The following is a 20,798-nucleotide window of genomic DNA, read 5'->3' as shown; positions in this document are numbered from 1 at the left end:
CAAAAGACTACACTTCCAAATATCCTGTTATCGTGATTCTTGCTTTCTGGAGCCACAGTATACAACAAAGATGTGGGAGAGAAGTCGGTGCCAAGGTTGATGATAGCCTCATCAGATTGTTTGATTCAATATTCGTCATATCACATGATCCGATCTATGATCGCCGATCTAGTTCTATCTATATACATACACCATAAGCCTCATGACACGTGTGCCAAAAGATTTTCATCATAGATCCATACACTGCATGACCTTGTCGGGAATACCATCCCCTTGACCAGTCCGAGCTCTGCAATGGAAGCATTAAACAGAGGGCCGCCCTTGATCTTGCTTTTTTCTATCGCATACAAACTCCAAGACGCCAAAGACAAATGCACCGCTGGTATAGTAATCCATCAGAAGAGGAAACCATAATCATTCGTGATCAGCAATGTTATGGATGCTGATATCCATACGATCCTTAACCTTGGGAGGTTCCTCTTCGTGCGTCATGGCTTTGTTGCACCGGTTGAAGCCCACCTGAGGCACTTCGGATTCTCCAGGGTAATTGGCAGGAATGATCTTGCCATGTTGATCGAGCTTAACTCCATTAGCAGCAATCTGGTAGTCCTCTTCATTGGCGAAACCATGAGTGACAGCCTCTTTGGCACGGTCAACAGCCTTGATCTTGCGTCCTTCGCCGCGAATCTTCTCGAGATGGTCAAAGTAGCCGTCATCGATGGGAGTAATGTAGTTGCCGCAGAAGACTCCAACTTCGAAGTTGACAGGTTCGCGCAATCCGTTTTCCTTAGTGATCTCGGCACAGGCACCAATCAAGTCGTCCAGAGTCTGGAAAATGACGCTGTCAGCGCCAATGTGTCTTGCGATACTGTCAGCGTCGCGGCCGTGTGCAACGAGCTCGCTAGGCGATGCCAAGTCGATACCGTACACGTGAGCGTGTCTGTTAAAAGTATGAGTGATTTGCCATCGCCACAGAAGGGAATTTGATATCAACTTACGTGATCTCAGGCGCGCAACTAGCAAAGTAGACCTTCTTAGCCCCAGCTTCCCTCGCCATGGTGACGATTTCTCTGCTGGTGGTACCGCGCACGATACTGTCGTCTACTAAGAGGACATTTCGGTCCTTGAACTCGGCTTGCATGGCGTTCAGCTTGCGACGGACACCCTTTTGCCGAGTCTTTTGTTCAGGCATGATGAAGGTACGGAAGACATATCTATTCTTGACGAAACCCTGGCAGTACGGCTTGTCGAGATAACGAGCAACCGCTGCAGCCGACGTGGTTGAGGTTTCAGGAATGGGAATAACGACGTCGATGTCCTTGACAATTTCAGGTCCGAGAACATCGACGATTCTCGCGGCAAGGCGATCACCCATGCGCTGACGGCTCCGGTAAACGCTGATACCGTCGATGACGGAGTCGGGACGTGCGAAGTAGACATACTCGAAAATATCGGGAGCATATGCCTTCTTCGGCGCCACCTGGCGGAAGACCGGCTCTCCACCTTTTTCGATGATAACGGCTTCACCAGGCTGGATATCACGGAAGTTGCTGAATCCAAGCTGGTGCAGGGCAACCGACTCGGAGGCCATCATGTAATCCGTGCCGGGGCCGTCCAGGGAGGGTCTGGAACCAAGAACCAGAGGACGGATACCGTATGAGTCACGGAAACCGAGAATACCGAACCCTACCATGATTGTCAATTGATGTTCAGGAAATTATCGTCAGAGGTTTGAATATGCTCACCTGCCAGCATCGCCGTGCAAGCCCAGCCACCCTGACATCTCTCGTACATCCTGCTAAGGCTTGCAAAGAGATCTTCCCTGTTCACACGCGCCTTCTTGGTCTCGCTGAGCTCATCGGCAAAGATGTTCAGCATCAGCTCACTATCACTATCGGTGTTGATGTGACGGTGGGCCTCGAGATCCAAGTATCTTTTCAACTCGGGAGCATTGATCAGGTTTCCGTTATGGGCCAGGCAAATACCGTAGGGGCTGTTCACATAGAAGGGTTGAGCCTCGGCATTCGCGCTGCTTCCAGCAGTTGGGTATCTCAGATGTCCAATGCCCATGAAGCCTGGAAGGTCCGCCACTCTCGCACCATCATTGAAAACCTTGGCTGCCATACCGTTGGCCTTCAACTGGTAGAAGCGACCACCTGCCGCGCACGTTGCAATACCCGCAGCATCTTGGCCTCGATCTAGTAATTGGAGATTTAAAGATTAGTCTCGATCCTCGAATGTACTCCGTATCGTCCAAATACTCACGTTGTAGAAGGTAGAGCGCTTCGTGAAGATCGACGGCGGCGGACGACTTGGGGTTCGCCAATATTAAACCGATGATACCACACATCTTGCTGACGAGGGGGTATTCTAGAAGTATTCATGATATCAGCATTGGGCCTGGGAATCAGACTGAATGGTAAGACAAATCAAGATGAAGCATTTGAAGTCAGATCGGATATTCTCCGCAAGGATGCTTAGGAAGTCTAACATCTATAAAAAAACCGAAATTCATCATAAAAGAGAAGGAATGTAACGCATTGAAATTAGAAAACGTCAAGAGTGATACTCACATCTAGAGGCAAAAGTTCTGGCACGCGCACACAGAGACCGGGGGTTTCGAGAGAAAGACCGGAAACGTCGGCGAAGACAGGGGTGGTAATGGAGAACGACTCTCTTATTGAGACATAACAATAGCCACTGGGAAGGTGACTATAGTCAGGGTGGTGTTTAAAGCAAAGCCCACGAAGGGAATATTGAATGAACAGATGTCATGGTGAAGGAAGAGTTAGGAGAGAGGGAAAAACTGGGACGAGACGAAGCCCTCATATTCTTTTAATTCCTCAGTACTGTGGTTCTGGTTCCTTCCCCACCGCTCAGTCAGTGGGAGAGACAGAATTTTTGCGGGTGCCGCTAAACCAAGAACAAATGAAAGGTTATGCTCGGCGCTGCTTCGGAGCCTCAGGCAGTGCCGAGACCGGCAATGACATAAGCTGTCAATTTGCCCTCCACAAACAGGGCAAACATACTTCATTTGTCTTCAGTATCAACACGCTTTGATGATAGAGACATATTCTATGATGGATACACTTTAGTTGATAACATGTAGCTCAACTCAAGTTGCTAGTGTTCTGTAAATGAAGTGTTATTAGTTCACTCTCAGCTCACTCTCTGACTGGGTTTCAGTGTGACTAACTGAAGAGCCTTAACTCCTGGGAATATGGAGTAGGCCTTTGATGGACTTAGTACTGATAATGGTGCTCGTTGGTCACTGCTCAATGTTTTGCTACCTCTTTGTTGAACATCTCCATAGCTGCAATTGCTCCACTCCTTTGCAAACATTTTGACTTGTGTTACTCTCCTTCTAATATCCTGATCATCATGGTCTCATCGTATCTTCCAGTTCTCTCAGTACTTACACTCCTTATATTCCCTTCCTTGCCCAAGTTCCTATTTTCCAGCAACTGCTAGTTGACTTCGTTTCTACGAAACCTTTGGTAATTCAGAATAGCTCAAAGGCCTTCCTCCTCATCCTCCAGTTCTACCTGCTGCCGTGGAGATGAACCGTCCTACAAATGATTCGCTCCATTCCCAGGAGCTTCCACAGCCCTCAGAGCCCATATGTCTCGATGACAGTGATGATGATTCTAGCGTCTGTGACACAGAGAGCAACACTGACAGCAGTGTGACTATTGATAACGATCCTGATCGATCGTTTTTCCTTGATGACGAACAATTTCACCCTGGAGGCAGCCGACGAACCCCAACGCCTTTCCACATAGGACCTCAGACTCACCCAGAAATCATAGACCTCACCTCGGGCCCTGAGCTATTGGTCACAGAAGGAGATTATCTCACCGATGAATGCTTTGAGCGTCTTCTGCGAGATTGGGGCCGACCTGGACCCGCAGCGGCTTCTCTCCCGATTCAAGAGGCCTCGGAATGGGAAAAGCGCCCAATCGACCATGCTTGCGTAGATGGAATAGTTTACAAAGCGGGTCATTCCCTTGAACTTCATAATGGCCTTTATCTCAGAATCGAAACTGTGCTTCAAGATACTGCTGAAGAGGTCTTCTTTCGAGGCCGTCATCTGATCCGAACGAGGCATCACAAGGGGACTTATATACCCAAATGGTCCAATGAACTGGTCTGGATCGTTAATGAGTCAACAGAAGTCCCACTGAGCTTCGTCAAGCGCTTCATCAATATTCGTTTCACCAGCTGCTGCCATGTTGAGCAAGATCTTCAGAAACGACATCGGCCAAATGATCTGTTCTGTCGATTGAAGGAGAATCTTGATTCATCTCAGGCAGCAGTCGAGTACCTGTCATTCGAAGAATCTGATGAAGGCTTTGCAATTGATTCGACGTCTTTACGACAGTCATGGCGAGGTGAAACTCGTCCGTTTGGTAGTGCGGATGCTAATCCCCAACCACAATCTCCAGTCATAGTCCTGGATGCAGACCCTGTCATTGATCTTACCGAAATTGAGAAAGAAGACGCCAGAGTGCAGAAAAAACATCGCAAGTATACGTTTGGCGATGGGTTCTGCGGTGCAGGGGGTGTATCTTGTGGTGCGTCGAAGGCTGGTCTGCATATCAAGTGGGCATTTGATAAGTCCGAGAATGCGATTACCACGTATCGTCTGAACTTTGCAACTGCGGTGTGTGAAGCATGTGACATCTTCTGTTTCTTGACAAATAAGCCAGAAGATTTAAAAGTGGATGTCAGCCATGGTTCTCCTCCGTGTCAGACCTTTTCTCCAGCCCATACGATCAACAGTGTGAATGATGATGATAATTCGGCGTGCATCTTTTCCTGCGCGGACATGATTAAGAGATCGAGGCCGAGAGTGCATACAATGGAAGAGACCAGTGGACTTTTTGATCGACACAAGGAGACCTTTCACCGAGTCATACAAGACTTCATCGAGATAGGATACTCTGTTCGTTGGAGAATCCTGAATTGTATGGACTATGGGGTGCCGCAATCACGAAGAAGGCTCATCATTATTGCTTCTGGGTAAGGACCCGTCTTCTATTGTTCTCCTGTGGGTCCTCTCCTGGCTTCCCAATTGGTTTTCCTAGGTGTAGGAGCTGATATCTTTTCTAGACCAGGCGAAGTGCTGCCACCCTTCCCGAAGCCCACCCACGGGCTGCCTGGATCGGGGCTGTCTGATTACACCACCATAAACCAGATGATAGCAAACATACCTCCCGATGCCCCAGATCACGATATCGAAGGTGCTAGGAGCCGAGGACTGCGCAATGGAACGAGGGTCCCCTTCGACCCGAACCAGCAGGCAAAAACCGTGACCTGCAGCGGCGGGGAGAACAATTACCATCCGTCTGGCACACGGGGCTTCACAAACCGCGAATTCGCCTGCCTGCAAACGTTTCCTCTAGACTATCGCTTTGGAGCACGAGAAGTTCGGAGGCAAATCGGAAACGCCGTCCCTCCTGCGCTGTCCAAAGCGATTTACCGAGAGATCATCAAGTCGTTGCAGCGTACGGACGAGCAAGAATTCAGAGTTGGGGATTCGTGGTGAGGGCAAAGGGGTTGGTTTCTTCGATTCATATTCATCCCTGTGGTAGACTTGATAAATTTTTGTCCTTGTTCAGTTCATACCAAGCGACTGTTTGAACCCGGGCAAAAGAGGGAAGTTCCTTCCACGATTCATATCTGTACTGGTGACTGGTTTAGTCAATTGATCGCCAATCGGCCGATCCACATGCTCTGTCCATTATATTGGGTTAAGCTATAGCCGCGGAAATGGAAAAGATACCGTCCGACCGCGGGGAGCTCCAAGGGATGATTTTGACGACCACAACGGCAGAGAAGGATCATTCCTCAACGGTCGGCTCTCGGTCAACAGCGCTTCTGATAGTCGCACTGTTCGATAGCCCTTTAGTGATAGTGGAATAAGCTTGTGTCAAAATATGGAATCCGCAGGTTCTCCAATGAAGTTGAGCAGCACCATGATCATCACAGTCGGATGCCGTTGAGTATGCAATGTAGAATCATCACAGATCTGGAGACTTCGAATGCATCAAGAATTAAGGCGATCTTCCGACACCGGAGAAAAGTCTGGACAGTATGAGCATTAGAACTCCGTAGATGAAGGATCATCTTCTGGCCATTTTACAGTCTGCATTCGGATAGCCGGGAGTAACCGCAGGACAACAAACAGAACCGGCCTCGGTCCAGCGAGAAGTTCGATCCCTCGCGGTCCCTTTTTCTCCTTCCTTTCTCCTCTTCTTTCCTTTCCTCCTCCTCCATTGCTAAGCGACCATCCTTAATTACAACTCTTCTCTCTCCTCTCCTCTCCTCCTATCTCCTGAGTATTGCATCTTCCTTCTTTCCCTTCTCCTTTCCATCATGTCTGCCTCGTGTTCGGCGCTGAGACGGCTGACCCACAGGTCTCCCCGCACTTTGCCATCCCGCATCGTCTCCGTCTCCAGGCCCTCCTCCCGCATTGTCGCTCGCAACTCCTTCACCAAGGCCGTCAACCCTTGTGCTCCCCGAGTCTCACAATTCTCAACAATGACTGCTCTTCAGCACGGTGCTCCCTCTGCTCCGGCAGAGAGGAGCTATGATCCCGAGATCAAGGATATGGCTGATTATGTTCACAACTACAGTGTGAACTCTGATTTGGCGGTATGGGTTCATTCTTCTCCGTTGCGCATAAGTGATTTTTTGGCCTCAATATAAATTTTATCAATTGAGGCGGGGAATTGGTTATTCAGTTCGCATCGCTGGAAGGAAGTAGCTCATGCATTGATTTGATTTAGTATGACACTGCCCGTCTGGTCTTCCTCGACACGCTGGGTTGCGGACTGGAGGCCTTGAGATTCAAAGAATGCGCCAAGCTGTTGGGCCCCGTTGTTGAAGGCACCGTTGTCCCTAACGGTACCCGTGTCCCTGGTACTCCCTACCAACTGGACCCTGTCAATGGTGCCTTCAACATTGGCGCCATGATCCGGTGGCTTGACTACAATGACTGCTGGCTTGCCGCCGAGTGGGGTCACCCCTCCGACAATCTGGGCGGTATTCTCGCTGTCGCTGACTGGATCTCCCGCACCAACCGTGCCGGAGGTAATCTCGGAAATGGCAAGATTGTGAAGGTCAAGGAAGTGCTGGAGGCCATGATCAAGGCCCACGAAATCCAGGGTGTTCTGGCTTTGGAGAATTCGTACAACAGGGTCGGCCTGGACCACGTTGTGCTGGTCAAGGTTGCCACCACTGCTGTGGTTGCTAAGATGCTCGGTCTTAACGAGAAGCAGACCGCTGATGCCATCACCCAGGCTTGGGTGGACGGCCAGAGTCTCCGTACCTACAGACATTCTCCTAACACCATGTCCAGAAAGTCGTGGGCTGCTGGTGATGCTTGCCAACGTGCTGTTAACCTTGTCCTAAAGGTCCAGAAGGGCGAGGGCGGTGTTCCCACTGTTCTGTCCGCCCCCGTCTGGGGTTTCTATGACGTTCTGTTCAAGGGTAACAAGTTCAAGTTCCAGCGCCCGTACGGCAGCTACGTCATGGAGAACGTCCTCTTCAAGGTTTCCTACCCAGGTAAGGTTGTGGAAGTGAGAATTAGACGAGTTCACTATTGACCCTTGACAGCCGAGTTCCACTCTCAGACCGCTATTGAGTGCGCGCAGATTATCAACAGGAAGCTGGCAGCTATGGGCAAGAGCGCCAAGGACATCAAGGAGATCACCAACCGGACCCATGAGGCTTGCATCCGGATTATCGACAAGCAGTTCAAGGCTATGGACAACTTTGCGGACCGTGACCACTGTGTTCAGGTATGTTTTCAGCTCGAACACGACCTCGGAAGCTTTGCTGATCTTGATCAAGTACATGGTTGCCACCATGCTGGCCTTCAACCGCCTGACCGCCGAGGACTACGCTGACGGCTCCGAGGCCGCCACCTCGCCTTTGGTTGAGGACCTGCGCAAGCGCATCCGCTGTGTGGAGGACCCCCAGTTCACCCGTGACTACCACGACCCTGCCAAGCGCACCATCCCCAACGCTCTGACCGTTACCCTGAACGACGGCACCGTCCTCGAGGAGGTCGTTGTCGAGGCTCCTCTAGGACACCGCTTCAGACGTGAGGAGGCCAAGCCCGAGATTGTGTCCAAGTACAAGCGCCACCTGGAGGCCCACTTTGACCAGGCCCGTATTGACGAGCTTCTGAAAGTTGGCTTGGACCGTTCTTCTCTGGAGAACTACGATGTTGACAAGTACGTTGACCTCTATGTCAAGGACAAGATGGTCGTCGCTGCTCAATGATTGTGTCAAAATTAGAATTGGTTTTAGCATGTTATGTTATTATACGAAAAGGTTTCTAGTCCTATACGATAGCACAACAATAGATTTTCTTCTTAGCATATCAGGCCACATCTAGTAGACATACCTGAACTGCATATTCGCCAGATCAGTAATATCCACCAACTCCGTGGGCTTCTCATCGTCCTCAACAGGCCCAGCAACCCTATCTCTCCTCCGATTCTCCCACCGCAAATACACCCCCAACACGAGAGCCACCACCACCACAACCACAAAACAAACAATAACCGCCTGAAATCCACTCTGCATCCATCAGCCCAGAACCCTCCATCTATAACCGAATACAACATACCTGATACCTCGGCGCCTCACTCTCAAAGAACAACTGCGGCCCAACAATATTGCCCGCGCAATACATGACGAAATAGATCGCGCTGACAGTCGCCCGTTTACTGAACCCGCCGATATTCGAGGCAACCATTGCCAGGCTCAGGGGCATGCTGACCGAGTACACCCCCATGAGAAGGAGGCCGGCGTACCGCGCGGCGATGGACTCGGTGGCGTAGACGAGGGCGCTGCCTAGGATGCTGTGATCGTCATTTTCTGTCAGGGTCGGTTGCGGTGTAACTGGTCAGGGGGGTTACCTGATACAGCCTACTGCGGCGATGACGATGCAGCGGCAGTTTTGGATTTTGGAGGATATGGCGGAGCTATTATCGTCGATCAGACGGTTAGATCTGGGGAGAAGGGGCAAGGAGACTCACGAGAGTAAGACGAAGACGAGGATTACGGCGCCGACGGGCATACCCAGCAGCAAGGTCTTGAAGGTTGAGAAGCCGAAGCCGTAGAGAATGAGGCTTGAGAACTGGGGTGTGTTAGCATCAGCGGTGTTCCGCGGGAAGGGGGTCGGGTCATGCCGTTGTGAATCCCCCGTTAGGGATATTGAATCCTAGGATCATGACGGCCAGCAGCCAGGTTTTGGGATCGACGAAGGCCTCGATGATTTGGGAGGTGTCGATCTTATTGCGCTTGTAGCCGGCTTTGTTGGCTTTGAGACGTTCGATGGCGAGGAGCTTCTCTCCTTCTGTGAGAAAGCTGGCTGAATTGGGCGTGTCGGGAAGACGGAAGAACATGAGGATGCCCCAGAGGAAGGTGATGATGCCGAAGATGATGAATAGCCACTGTATTATTTGAAATTGTGTGTAAGAATGGATTGAGTCTTGGAGAGGGTGCGAACATACCTTCCACGACTGCAGGCCGGTCTTGATTTGCCAGATTCCCACTGCAACGAGATTCCCTATGATCATCGAGATTGAATTCCCGCAGAACCAGATTCCATGCCGGAGAGGTTGCTCAGACGTCCGATACCACAGCGAAGTAATCAGACTGAAGCCACTGGAGACACTCGCCTCGGTGCATCCCAGGAAGAAACGAGCCACCATGAGCCCGGCAAAATTAGTCGTGGCGGCATGGCAAGCCAGAACAATAGCCCATAGCATGCTGTTCATTGTCAGTATAATCCCTAGAGGATTAGGAAGAATGACAAACAAGTTGCAGGCCAGATACTTTCCCAGTGGAAACTTGACCATGAGAATCGAGGCCGGATATGAGAAGAACAGGTAGCCAAAGTAGAATATGCTGCCTGACCAGCTATACTCGGATCCCTTGAGGTTGAGATCCGTTCGCAGGCCCATGATGGCCGTGTAGCTGAGGGCTTGTTTATCCAGGAAGGCCATCATGTAGGCAAATGTCATAATTGGGAGGATCCTTGATGGCGGTCAGTAACATGGGCAGACTGATTGCATGTCGAACGTACATAATGTCAATCTTTCGGACGAGTCTTTTCTCTGCGGTGGACGAAAAAGCAGAGCACTCTTGAATCTGTTGCAGAGCGCCCTCGTCGAGTTCATCTGCATGCTTGTTGTTTTGTAGTGTCTTCTCGCTTGACATGTTTCCCATTTTGAATTGCAATCAGTGTCTCAGCCATGCAGTCTCGTTTCATTTTGTACATCCACATCCCTATTTATATTCAGCAACATTCGTATCTCTATCTTGTACCCCCGCATTTCGAAGATAAAGCTGAGTCCGTGGATATAGAGATAACGGCGCCGATGATTGACACTGCCGGAATAGTGTCATTGGCTGCGTCGGCAAAGCTAGCAGGCCTTGGCAGCTTTGGCGACAAGTATACGATATAACTAGTTACAGGAAGGTGACCGGAGAGTGTAAGTCAATTGGATAGAAGAGCCGAGGCTAGAAGGTGTCCTATTCTCATTCCCTTATCAGCCAAAAACTACGCGGTGAATCATGTTTCGATTCTGCTCATACATCAATGGTCTATTATTGTCCTAGAGATTCCTAGAGTATACAGCCTACATGAGGTCATACATAATCTACGCATCTCTTTGAAAGTCCTCCTTCACTTGTGCTGCAAACTCATCGTCCACCAACATTTGACAAGCGACTACTGCCATTCCTGCGGCGCAGTCGAGACATCTCCCGTACGATGCTTGGGATCCGGCTCCTGCTGTAAACTCTGGCGTATGATTGACCCCTTCCGCCGCAATGGTGAACATTCCGTGGAATCCAGGTACAGCATATGACACGTTCCCTATATCATGAAGGTTAGTCGGTTGGAACGACACGCTCAGGGATATTCATACCCATGTCTGTAGAGCCTCCCCCGAGAGTGTTTGGCTGGCCGGCATTGTCGTAAAGGGTATAGTGACCCATTGCGCGCATCGCAGATACAAAACTCTGGCAGATGGGACGATTCGTCTTCAAATCGGCATATGAAATTCCCCTGCCATCATCAGCACGAGGACACTCCACGAGAACTTAAACACTCACCATTCAAAGTCGACTTTGCAACCCGTAGCCACTGCAGCTGCCTCAAAGCACTTGATCACCTTGTCCGTAAGGACTTTCAGGCTTTTAACTGTGTCTGACCGGATGTAGTAGTCCACCGTTGCAGACATGGGAATCACATTCGGCCGGTCTCCTCCATTGACAATGACCCCGTGGACTCTCTGAGCGGGCCGGATCTGCTGCCGCAAGAGGGAGATGTTCACATATGCAGAAACCACAGCATCAAGGGCATTGACCCCCTCCCACGGAGCGGCAGCCGCATGCGCCGGTTTGCCAGTAAATGTCACGCGTACCTTATCATTGGCAAGAAAGCCTCCTGGCACAGTTGTAGCTATACACAGCAAATCCGGAGCGTTGGGGATCATAGGCATGGGATGAACCATGAGACACGCGTCGACATCTTTATACGCCCCATTGTCTAGCAGGCGCACCTTTCCACCACCCGACTCTTCGGCGGGAGTACCCAGAAGACGCACAGTATATCCGAGCCCTTCGGAGCATTGGATTTTCAAAGCTTCGCAAGTGGCGATGAACGCAGCTATGGAGCTTGTTGCGATGAGATTGTGCCCACATGCGTGCCCGATATTGGGTAGTGCGTCGTATTCCGCATTGAATACCACGACGCGCCCACCGGCACCATGTTTGTACTCAATCTCTAGAGCCGTGTTCAGGCCGTACGCCTTTCTACGCACTTCGTAGCCTTCAAGCGTGTCGAACAGCTCGCAGATGTGATCGTGCGCTTTGTGCTCCTCATAGGCTAGTTCCGGATTCGACCAGATCTGGAACGTTTAGAGGACGTTATGGTTGTAATGGAGTCGAGCTCACCTTGTTGTTGATATCTTTAAGCTGCGCGTCATACTTGCGAATGGCATCGCGAACGCTTCCGATGAATTGTTGTTGAGAAACGGAGAGCTGCATTGTGCTTATGTGGCTCTTGTGTGTCTTCCTTGATCATTTCGAAAACCTCCAAGCCAAGGCTGGCTCGGAGGCATTTTATATGCTTGTTCTGCTAAGACTTCAACAGAGGCGCAACCTTCAACTTTCTTCTCGGCAACGTCTTGACTTGCCGAATGGGGATTGCCATGACTCCAAAAGTCTTGATTGGCTGAGAGAGTGTCAGATCACGTGTAATTAGCCGATGCAGCCAATCACGAATAGCGACTCGGCATTTCTCCGCATCTTCGCTTCGTTGCCGATTTGGGGTGGTCATGTCACCCTCGACTTAGCTCTCACTCTCCTCATCTGGTCCCTTCATGCCAGTCGTCATGATAAGAGGTCCCATTGGATAGTCACACCCCGCCGGCAAACCCCGCTAATGTTCGTGTGTTCGGGATTGAGTGTCGAATTAATACCAGTCATCGGCAAGCAACTTGGCTGTTCAAAGATTCAACATGTACAAGACTGGCCGAAAAGCACGTTCCAAGACTGGTAGGATTATTTGCTTTCTGGGCTGTCAGCGATGACTCATTAGAATGCAGGTTGCCGTACGTGTCGGATCCGAAAAGTGAAATGCGATGAGGAACGGATTATCGTCGACAGCAAGAAGGAACCCCAATGCAGGCGGTGTTCTGTCGCGCGAATCTCTTGCGAATGGAAGGGTGGACCCATCCCTCGTCGGTCAACGACAGTGAATAGAAAGAGTCTGGAGTCAGGGACCCATGCTAGCTCGCATGGCTCGATGAGGAGACTAGCTGATTTGCAAACTGCCTTGCTTCCTGCTTGCACCCATGACAGTAGTCTGCAAGCTGCCAATTCACTTGTCCTCTCGGGATCTGACCGGTCTCGCTTGAACTATCTTCGAGATTCTGTCCTAGTCACTATACTCGGCAAGCATTGGCCGTGGTCCACCGTCTCCTACACCTACCATAGAGTAGCCGTCAAGGAACCTATGGTGATGAGCATGATCCTCGCCACGACTGCCAGTGAAATCCATCGATCACGTCTCCACGATTGCGACAGCACACGTGTGTATTCCCCAGCCAGTGATTCCTCCGACATCGATGGTAGGGTACACTACGGCACAGCATTGTCCAGACTCCGTGAAGCACTGGCCGAAGGCGTGAAGACCCCGTCGAAGGTCGAGGCGGTTTTCATAACGTTGTGGCTGATGATCGATTACGAGAACCGGTTCGGTAGTGGTGCATCTACAATCAACATCCATTTGCGAGGCATTGAAAGCATACTGCACAACCATATCTTACCTCTGCTGAAATACGAGGACTGTTCGGCCGCTGCAATTACTGCCGAGAGTCCTGAAGCTGCAGGACTGTTGCTTGACAATTCCGCTGATGGCGCGAGCTTGATCGAGAGAGCGGCCAGGAGTCCGGTCGAGTCGGTAGCTGGCCCATCTGAGGGGAAACTGGTTTACACGGCAGTTCCTCTATTCCTTCTGTGGACCCTCTACTTCTTTACGCCCGGCGCGCTTTTCTTTGGCCCTGGGGCTGTATATGAACCAGGGTTTGAGAAAGTCAACGATGATCTCTACCGTCTCTTCCGTCTCTTCCTTCATGCAGAAGATGAAAACACGCCATTGAACCTAGAGAACCTCTATCGTATCAGTAGGCAGTCGCCGTCGAAGTTCTGGGGAGAAGCCTACCCAGCCAAAGCACAACTGGACGACCTGGAAAACTATCCCGGCTTAGCCCTCTACCACAAAAGCCATGTGGTTCAATTCAGAATCACCGAGCTATTTCGGCAAGCAAGAAGCACCTCGTGGAACGAAGCACCTTATCAGCAGACTGTCGATGAGATAATCAATATAGCAAATGTAAGAGCGGGACGTTCAGGCCCATGCTGCTGCTCAGACTGACATGATCATGCCAGGAGTTCGAGATGCTTCTCTCGTCTGCCAAAGCCGCCCCGTCGTGTGATATTGTGGGAGACGGGCGCCGTGTGATGGAGACAATCTATTGGGCAGCCATCACGTATTACAGCACGATTGTCTACTTCCACCTCTGCTTTGACAGGCTGCTCCCAGACAACATGCAGACAGTGTTGATGCCGCAAGAAAAGGCCGTCTCCCTAGTCCTGGAGCTATCGCTCAAGCTCCATCAAAGCAGGCCGCATCTCATGGTGCGCATCACGTGGCCACTCTTCATGGCCGGCGTGGCTACCGCCGACAGGATCTATCAGGATTGGGTGTCTATCCGGCTACGAGAGTTGGGACGGTATGGGCAGAATTACAGCCGGGTCAGCCGACGCTTTGACGAGATTATTCGCGGAAGTGACCCTTTTGCGTATTCTCAGAAGCAACTTCCATATTACAAAGCTGATTGAACCAATGCAAAGATGACCAATCTAGTTAACTCCTTTTGATCAACAGATGACTTCGAGAACGTTCGAAAGCCAGCAATAATCTTGGCAAAAAGTGCCCAGGATATTCGCCGAATTGACTCCAAGCGGCAGGATGTTGTCTTACCAGAATAGTCTGGGGCACATGACGTGAGATGCGGAGACACTGATATCTGATCTATTTCCAGGCCTCTATCGCATTTAGAGTTTGGTTGGATATGCGATTTGAACTGGAACTGGTGCTCTTTGACTTCACGATTTTACCACGTTGAAACCACATTTCTCCGAATGTCTTAGTGGATGTTGGAGAACTAGGTTGCTTCAGTGATTCGCCATGGATTGACCTCTGCGACGAGCCTTCTTGGCGGACGGAAGACTCAAGAAAACTTCTAGTTGAGGGTGCTATAGAGTTTTTGGCATTATGCAGTGCCACTTACAACGATACTCATCCAAAGATCCTTAGATTTGCAGGTCGATGCCGACCCTGTCTGCTCTTCCGTCATCATGCCAGGTCAAAATTGCCGTACTGATAGTGATTTTACATGACAAGCCAGAGACAAAAGCAAAATAAGCGCTAACCGCGGTTCCAAGAAAGTCCAGCCAACTTGGAAGGAAGCAACAAAAGCAAGCGGAAATCTGAATGTCATTCCCCCGGGGCGTACGATGCCTGACATACTGGACACCTGTACGGACGGTATTCCCACCATGACGCAAGACAAGAGTAATGAAACGCATGGCCACAGCGATTGAGAACGAGCAGAGAGGCCTCCGCAGGCGGGCCCAGGTCAGACGTGCCTTGTGGGTAACGCTCTGGATCCGAGCACGGAAGCGATGATTGCGACGGCGACGAGGGTAGCAAGGTTGAGAGGCAGACGGCACTATGAGACCAAACCCACCATTACTCGTTAGTGACGGCGCGATCACGGATTTGACGATGTCTCACTGCGTGAGAGCAGCCAAGGCCACTAGTGCAGCCCTGTCCCCGCATCGTCTCCAAGGCCAAGAACAAAGGATGGCCGACAGCCCGATAGCCTAAGAAGGGAACTTACCACGGTTCTTGCGTGTACCGGCCAAAATCATGGACATTATTGTTGTTGTTGTTGCTTCGGCTGCATGCGACGGTATCGCTCTGCTGCTCTTCCAGCCATCTCTCCACGCCCACCTGTCGCATGCAGCCGTACTCTCGCAGTGCGGCCAGCTCGCGGGCTCTTCTTGCAGCCTCTTTCCTGCGATGCCGCCACATGATTATGCTGTGTTCCAAGTTTGTCAGTTGTTGCCTGTATAGTCCCATTCCAGCGTTCTGGGCACTTGCAACGAAGCGTATAGAGAACCATAGAACATTCCTAGCGACAATCAAGGAAAGGTCGAAACTCACATAGGGATCGCACTGATGGCGACGAATAAGACGACTGCTCCCGCAACTACACCTGCGATCTCCCCATTGCTAGCCATAGACACTCACCCGGTAGGCGAAGAGAATAGTCAAAAACGAGAACGAGACAATGAACCAGTCTCCAGCAGCCCACAGACGACACGTAACCGGGTAAATCGGCTAGCTTGAACAAGCCAGAATGTATGCACAACTAGACCAAACCGAGCGCCTGTGCACAAAACACAATCACTGGTGTGGGGACTGGGAAGGGGAGGATATCAGACAGCCATTCAGAAAACCAACATCCACAATGGAGCACAAACACTAGGAGAGATAGTCACAGGCCGTGTTGGGGCGTCGGGCTTCGTCTGACGAGGGGGGCCCAGCCTGCATTTAGATAGGGCTGCCACTGGGTCTCAGGCCACCACTTGCTGCCTTTCGCCAAGAGCCCCCAAGACCATCCAGGAGGGAAATAACCCCAAGGCCGCCAAGGCTCCCGCTCTTGGCACAGTGGTTCCCGGTTGCCCCGCGACAGCGTTGCTCAGCCAATCAAACCACTTACTCCGAAAGGATTGGCCACTTATTCGCCGTGAGGCTTGGCGGCTTCTTGGCGTTGCCCGGCCGAAGGTACTCACGTGAGTGGGATGTTGGCCGTGTCTGCTGTCGTGTGCGTCATCGGGCCGGGAGGCGGCAAATGCTCGCGCACCGACCCAAGGAATTCGGCCAAGATTCTGGATCGATTGCCTCTTATGTATGCGATGGTTTGGGGACGTGATTGGTGTGCAGTGTAAACGAGTACGGATTGATAAGGGTGCCAAGGTTTGGAACCACTGTTCGCGTCATGGGGGGGTTTTTCGGGCGTGCCGGTTATGAGTGAGACAGAGCGACTTAAATATGTCGCGATACCCCCGCAAGGAAGGGAGAAGAAAATCCGGTTCTACAATCTAAGCTTTAATTTCAAAGTTGATTTCAAGTCGTTGTGTATGGACTCTCACTCGCTTGAAGATACGATATACATGAAGCCTCCTTAGGATAACTTCACTGGAATAGAACTTTCGTTATATAATATGGGTGCGCAGAAGAAGCAATCCTCTGATAACTCTCAGGCTCTGTCTCAGCCTGCTCATGCTCTTCGCTATGCGGATGTCCTTCGTGAGTTGGCCGTCGATCCAGACCAGGGTCTGACATTGGAGGAGTCGAAGCGAAGACTCCAACAATATGGTCCGAATGAACTGGAAGGGGGAGAGGGTGTTTCAATGGTCAGGATTGTCATTAGGCAGATTGCAAATGCCATGATACTGGTTAGTGTCTCCGTTGTTAGACAGATAACGACAGACAATTGATGACAACAGGTCCTTATCATCGCCATGGCGGTCAGTTTCGGCATTCAATCCTGGATCGAAGGTGGTGTCATTGGAGCTGTCATTGCTCTAAACATCGTGGTAGGTGTCTATCAAGACTATGCCGCAGAGAAAACGATGGACTCCCTTCGATCGCTGAGTTCTCCCACCGGAACCGTCACGCGTGATGGCAAAACCAATACCATTCCTGCCAACGAGATTGTCCCTGGGGACATGGTTGAACTCAAAGTTGGAGACACGGTTCCTGCGGATCTTCGGTGCGTATGAGTTACCAGATAATATCGTTCCGTTCACTAACCGTCGATAGGCTCGTCGATGCTATGAATTTCGAAACCGACGAGGCCCTCCTGACTGGCGAGTCGCTGCCAGTGCAGAAAGAGGTCGATACAACTTTTGACCCAGACACGGGACCTGGCGATCGCTTGAACATCGCGTATAGTTCCTCGACGGTGACGAGAGGCCGCGCTCGGGGCGTTGTTATCGGCACCGGGATGCAAACCGAGATTGGAGCCATCGCCGCTGCTCTCCGCGCCAGCGACTCCAGGAAGCGGCCCGTCAAGCGCGGTCCCGAGGGAGAAACCAAGAAGCGATGGTACGTGCAGGCGTGGACCCTGACTTGCACAGACGCCGTGGGACGATTCCTGGGAATCAACGTTGGCACACCGCTGCAGCGCAAACTCTCTAAACTGGCTTTGGCCCTTTTCGTCATTGCCGTCATCTTCGCCATCATTGTCATGGGCGTCAATGGGTTCCGCAATGACAAGGAGGTTATCATCTACGCAGTCGCAACGGGTCTTGCAATGATCCCGGCCTGCCTGGTGGTGGTCCTGACCATCACCATGGCGGTTGGAACCAAGCAAATGGTTGAAAGACATGTCATTGTCCGGAAGCTTGATTCCCTTGAAGCCCTGGGCGCTGTGACTAACATTTGCTCAGACAAAACGGGAACCCTCACCCAGGGGCGCATGGTCGCCAAGCGGGCTTGGATTCCCTCTGTTGGCACCTACTCGGTGGGGTCTTCCAATAACCCCTTGAACCCGGAAGAGGGCGACCTTAGCCTGCTGCCTGACCCGCCGGTCAAAGTTGGTCCTGACGCTCATGGAGAGCCTTCCAGGCCGGAGGATCTGCTCAAGGACAGTCCTCTTTTGGAGCAATATCTGAACGTGGCCGCAATGGCAAACCTTGCCCATGTGCACAAGTCCGAGCACAATGAATGGCAGGCTCGTGGTGAACCGACTGATATTGCGATTCAGGTGTTTGCCTCTCGCTTTAACTGGGGACGCGATCGCTGGACCAAAGGCGAGAAGCCTGTTTGGCGCCAAAAAGCTGAATATCCGTTTGATTCCACCGTGAAGAAGATGTCTGTCATCTTTAAGAACAACAACGATGATCGGGAGATGATCTTCACCAAGGGCGCGGTGGAACGTGTCATCGAGGCTTGCACCACCGTCACCTGGACACCTGGTTCCGACCCGATCGCCTTGGACGAGAACATCAAGGAGGAAATCTTGCAGAACATGGAAGCTCTCGCAAAGGAGGGCTTGCGGGTTCTCTGCCTCGCCTGCCGGGAGAATCACAACCCCGTCAAAGGGGAAGATGTCCCTGCTCGTGAGGAAGTGGAGAAAGATCTCACTTTCTGTGGACTCATCGGTCTGTATGACCCTCCCCGGCCTGAGACTGCCGGCGCTATTGACGAGTGCTATCGCGCTGGGATTTCGGTTCACATGGTCACGGGCGACCACCCCGGTACTGCGCAAGCCATTGCAGCGCAGGTTGGCATCATTCCAGCCAACATGGACAGTCTTGCCAAAGATGTTGCGGACGCCATGGTGATGACTGCCAGTCAGTTTGATAAGTTGACAGACGAGGAAATCGATGCGTTGCCTACTCTTCCTGCTGTGATTGCTCGGTGCGCTCCCAACACAAAGGTTCGGATGATTGATGCCCTTCATCGTCGGGGTCGGTTTGCGGCAATGACCGGTGATGGAGTCAATGACTCGCCATCTTTGAAGCGGGCAGATGTTGGAATTGCTATGGGACAATCGGGGTCTGATGTGGCCAAAGACGCGTCGGAACTGGTGTTGACTGATGATAACTTTGCTTCGATTATCAATGGAATTGAGGAGGGTCGTCGTATTTTTGACAATATTCAGAAATTCGTCTTGCATCTTTTGGCGGAAAACGTCGGTCTCGCCCTCACGCTTCTGATCGGTCTATGTTTCAAAGATGACAACGGGCAATCTGTGTTCCCTATTGCTCCTGTCGAAATTCTATGGATCATCATGATCACCTCCGGTCTCCCGGATATGGGACTGGGTATGGAAATCGCCGCTCCGGATATCATGGACCGTCCTCCTCAAAGCGTAAGTACATCAGTCACTCTTTTGGGGGTCATATACTGACGACAACAGAAACAAGGTATTTTCACCTGGGAAGTCATAGTCGACACCATCGTCTACGGCGTCTGGATGGCGGCTCTCTGTCTCGCCTCTTTCTCGCTCGTCCTCTTCGGCTGGGGAGATGGCAACCTGGCCTCGGGCTGCAACAGCGACCACAGCCCCGAATGCGACGGTGTGTTCCGCGCCCGAGCCACGACCTTCGTGTGCATGACATGGTTCGCTCTCTTCCTCGCCTGGGAGATGATTGATATGCGCCGCAGCTTCTTCCGCATGCAGCCCGGTTCCAAGCGCTATTTCACCCAGTGGATGTTTGACGTCTGGCGCAACAAGTTTCTGTTCAGCGGCATCATGATCGGATTCATCACGACCTTCCCCATCCTGTACATCCCTGTGATCAATGACGTTGTTTTCAAGCATGTCGGTATCTCATGGGAGTGGGGTGTGGTGTTTGTCGAAGCGATTCTTTTCTTCGCTGGCTGCGAGGCTTGGAAGTGGTGCAAGCGCATTTATTTCAGACGGACCAGTCAAAAGGAAACTGGCAGAGATAGGATACTTCGGGACTTTAGTCGATATACCACCATGAGCAGGTCCGAGACTCAAGCAACGGGTGACCTAAACGTGGAAAAGTCGATGGTTTAGATTTGGCAATAGGCCTGGATAGCAGCAGTTGGAAGGCAGGGAAGCTACTGCGTGTATTTGCATGCATTTAATTGGTGGCCACTGGTTTCCATTGAGCAGAATGTGCATAGTCATGAATAGAAGTAGTGGTTTAATCCTTTTTTTTTCCCCTTCGGTTTTTCGCCCTTCGCAGATTCACGAGTAATTGACTTTATGACCATAGAACACTGGGGCTACAGCCTGCCAATATGGGCGCATGGCATATGTGCTTGCTACTACTTGCAAAGGGCAAGTACCCCGACCCTCTGCCGCAGAAAGTACCTCAAGCCAACGGAGGACGGACTAGGGCCAACTTCAGAACCGGTCCAGCTACAATATCCTGAGGCCTGGTTACACTCCCCACGAACCTTCCAAACCGCAGTGAGGCATTTTCTCGCGGAGACAAACAAGCTTACTGCTGTTGAGCCTGAGTCTGCAATGGAGCCTGGGGCAGCCAACACACCTGAGGCCAGCCAGCCTTGACATAACATCACAAAAGGGAAGGGAAGGTGCCCTCAACAGCCGACTTCTAACCATACCAGTGATTTAGCACATCCACAC

The 20,798-nt window shown here is 51.3% G+C and overlaps 8 protein-coding genes across 8 annotated transcripts; 4 read left to right on the top strand and 4 right to left on the bottom strand.

Moving 5' to 3' along the window:
• Nucleotides 1-414: 414 nt before the first annotated feature.
• Nucleotides 415-2,350, bottom strand: NFIA_050270 (amidophosphoribosyltransferase; the record flags this gene model as incomplete). The annotated part of the gene is made up of 4 exons (XM_001257580.1): nt 415-940; nt 999-1,686; nt 1,746-2,198; nt 2,266-2,350. The coding sequence occupies 4 exons, from the start codon at nt 2,348-2,350 to the stop codon at nt 415-417; spliced, it is 1,752 nt and encodes a 583-aa protein (XP_001257581.1).
• Nucleotides 2,351-3,559: 1,209 nt separating this feature from the next.
• Nucleotides 3,560-5,548, top strand: NFIA_050260 (DNA cytosine methyltransferase; the record flags this gene model as incomplete). Its single annotated transcript, XM_001257579.1, has 2 exons — nt 3,560-5,022; nt 5,113-5,548. The coding sequence occupies 2 exons, from the start codon at nt 3,560-3,562 to the stop codon at nt 5,546-5,548; spliced, it is 1,899 nt and encodes a 632-aa protein (XP_001257580.1).
• An 830-nt stretch (nt 5,549-6,378) lies between these two features.
• On the top strand, nt 6,379-8,292 carry NFIA_050250 (putative 2-methylcitrate dehydratase; the record flags this gene model as incomplete). Its single annotated transcript, XM_001257578.1, has 4 exons — nt 6,379-6,657; nt 6,792-7,569; nt 7,621-7,805; nt 7,858-8,292. The coding sequence occupies 4 exons, from the start codon at nt 6,379-6,381 to the stop codon at nt 8,290-8,292; spliced, it is 1,677 nt and encodes a 558-aa protein (XP_001257579.1).
• A 111-nt stretch (nt 8,293-8,403) lies between these two features.
• On the bottom strand, nt 8,404-10,248 carry NFIA_050240 (putative MFS allantoate transporter; the record flags this gene model as incomplete). The annotated part of the gene is made up of 8 exons (XM_001257577.1): nt 8,404-8,592; nt 8,642-8,876; nt 8,934-8,999; nt 9,054-9,154; nt 9,207-9,470; nt 9,531-9,789; nt 9,838-10,056; nt 10,106-10,248. The coding sequence occupies 8 exons, from the start codon at nt 10,246-10,248 to the stop codon at nt 8,404-8,406; spliced, it is 1,476 nt and encodes a 491-aa protein (XP_001257578.1).
• A 434-nt stretch (nt 10,249-10,682) lies between these two features.
• On the bottom strand, nt 10,683-12,075 carry NFIA_050230 (M20 family metallopeptidase; the record flags this gene model as incomplete). Its single annotated transcript, XM_001257576.1, has 4 exons — nt 10,683-10,900; nt 10,953-11,092; nt 11,140-11,936; nt 11,983-12,075. 4 exons carry the CDS (start codon nt 12,073-12,075, stop codon nt 10,683-10,685), a joined length of 1,248 nt encoding a protein of 415 aa, XP_001257577.1.
• A 473-nt stretch (nt 12,076-12,548) lies between these two features.
• NFIA_050220 (uncharacterized protein) lies at nt 12,549-14,433 on the top strand (the record flags this gene model as incomplete). The annotated part of the gene is made up of 3 exons (XM_001257575.1): nt 12,549-12,585; nt 12,636-13,924; nt 13,981-14,433. 3 exons carry the CDS (start codon nt 12,549-12,551, stop codon nt 14,431-14,433), a joined length of 1,779 nt encoding a protein of 592 aa, XP_001257576.1.
• Nucleotides 14,434-15,346: 913 nt separating this feature from the next.
• Nucleotides 15,347-15,691, bottom strand: NFIA_050210 (uncharacterized protein; the record flags this gene model as incomplete). The annotated part of the gene is made up of 2 exons (XM_001257574.1): nt 15,347-15,413; nt 15,498-15,691. The coding sequence occupies 2 exons, from the start codon at nt 15,689-15,691 to the stop codon at nt 15,347-15,349; spliced, it is 261 nt and encodes an 86-aa protein (XP_001257575.1).
• Nucleotides 15,692-16,887: 1,196 nt separating this feature from the next.
• Nucleotides 16,888-20,219, top strand: NFIA_050200 (cation-translocating P-type ATPase; the record flags this gene model as incomplete). The annotated part of the gene is made up of 4 exons (XM_001257573.1): nt 16,888-17,121; nt 17,173-17,438; nt 17,489-19,544; nt 19,593-20,219. 4 exons carry the CDS (start codon nt 16,888-16,890, stop codon nt 20,217-20,219), a joined length of 3,183 nt encoding a protein of 1,060 aa, XP_001257574.1.
• Nucleotides 20,220-20,798: the final 579 nt, after the last annotated feature.

This window comes from Aspergillus fischeri, genomic scaffold (genome assembly GCF_000149645.3).
Source record: "Aspergillus fischeri NRRL 181 1099437636266 genomic scaffold, whole genome shotgun sequence".
Lineage (NCBI taxonomy): Eukaryota > Fungi > Ascomycota > Eurotiomycetes > Eurotiales > Aspergillaceae > Aspergillus > Aspergillus fischeri.
The sequence above is the reverse complement of the archived record's forward strand: the minus strand, read 5'-3'. Positions and strand labels throughout refer to the sequence as shown.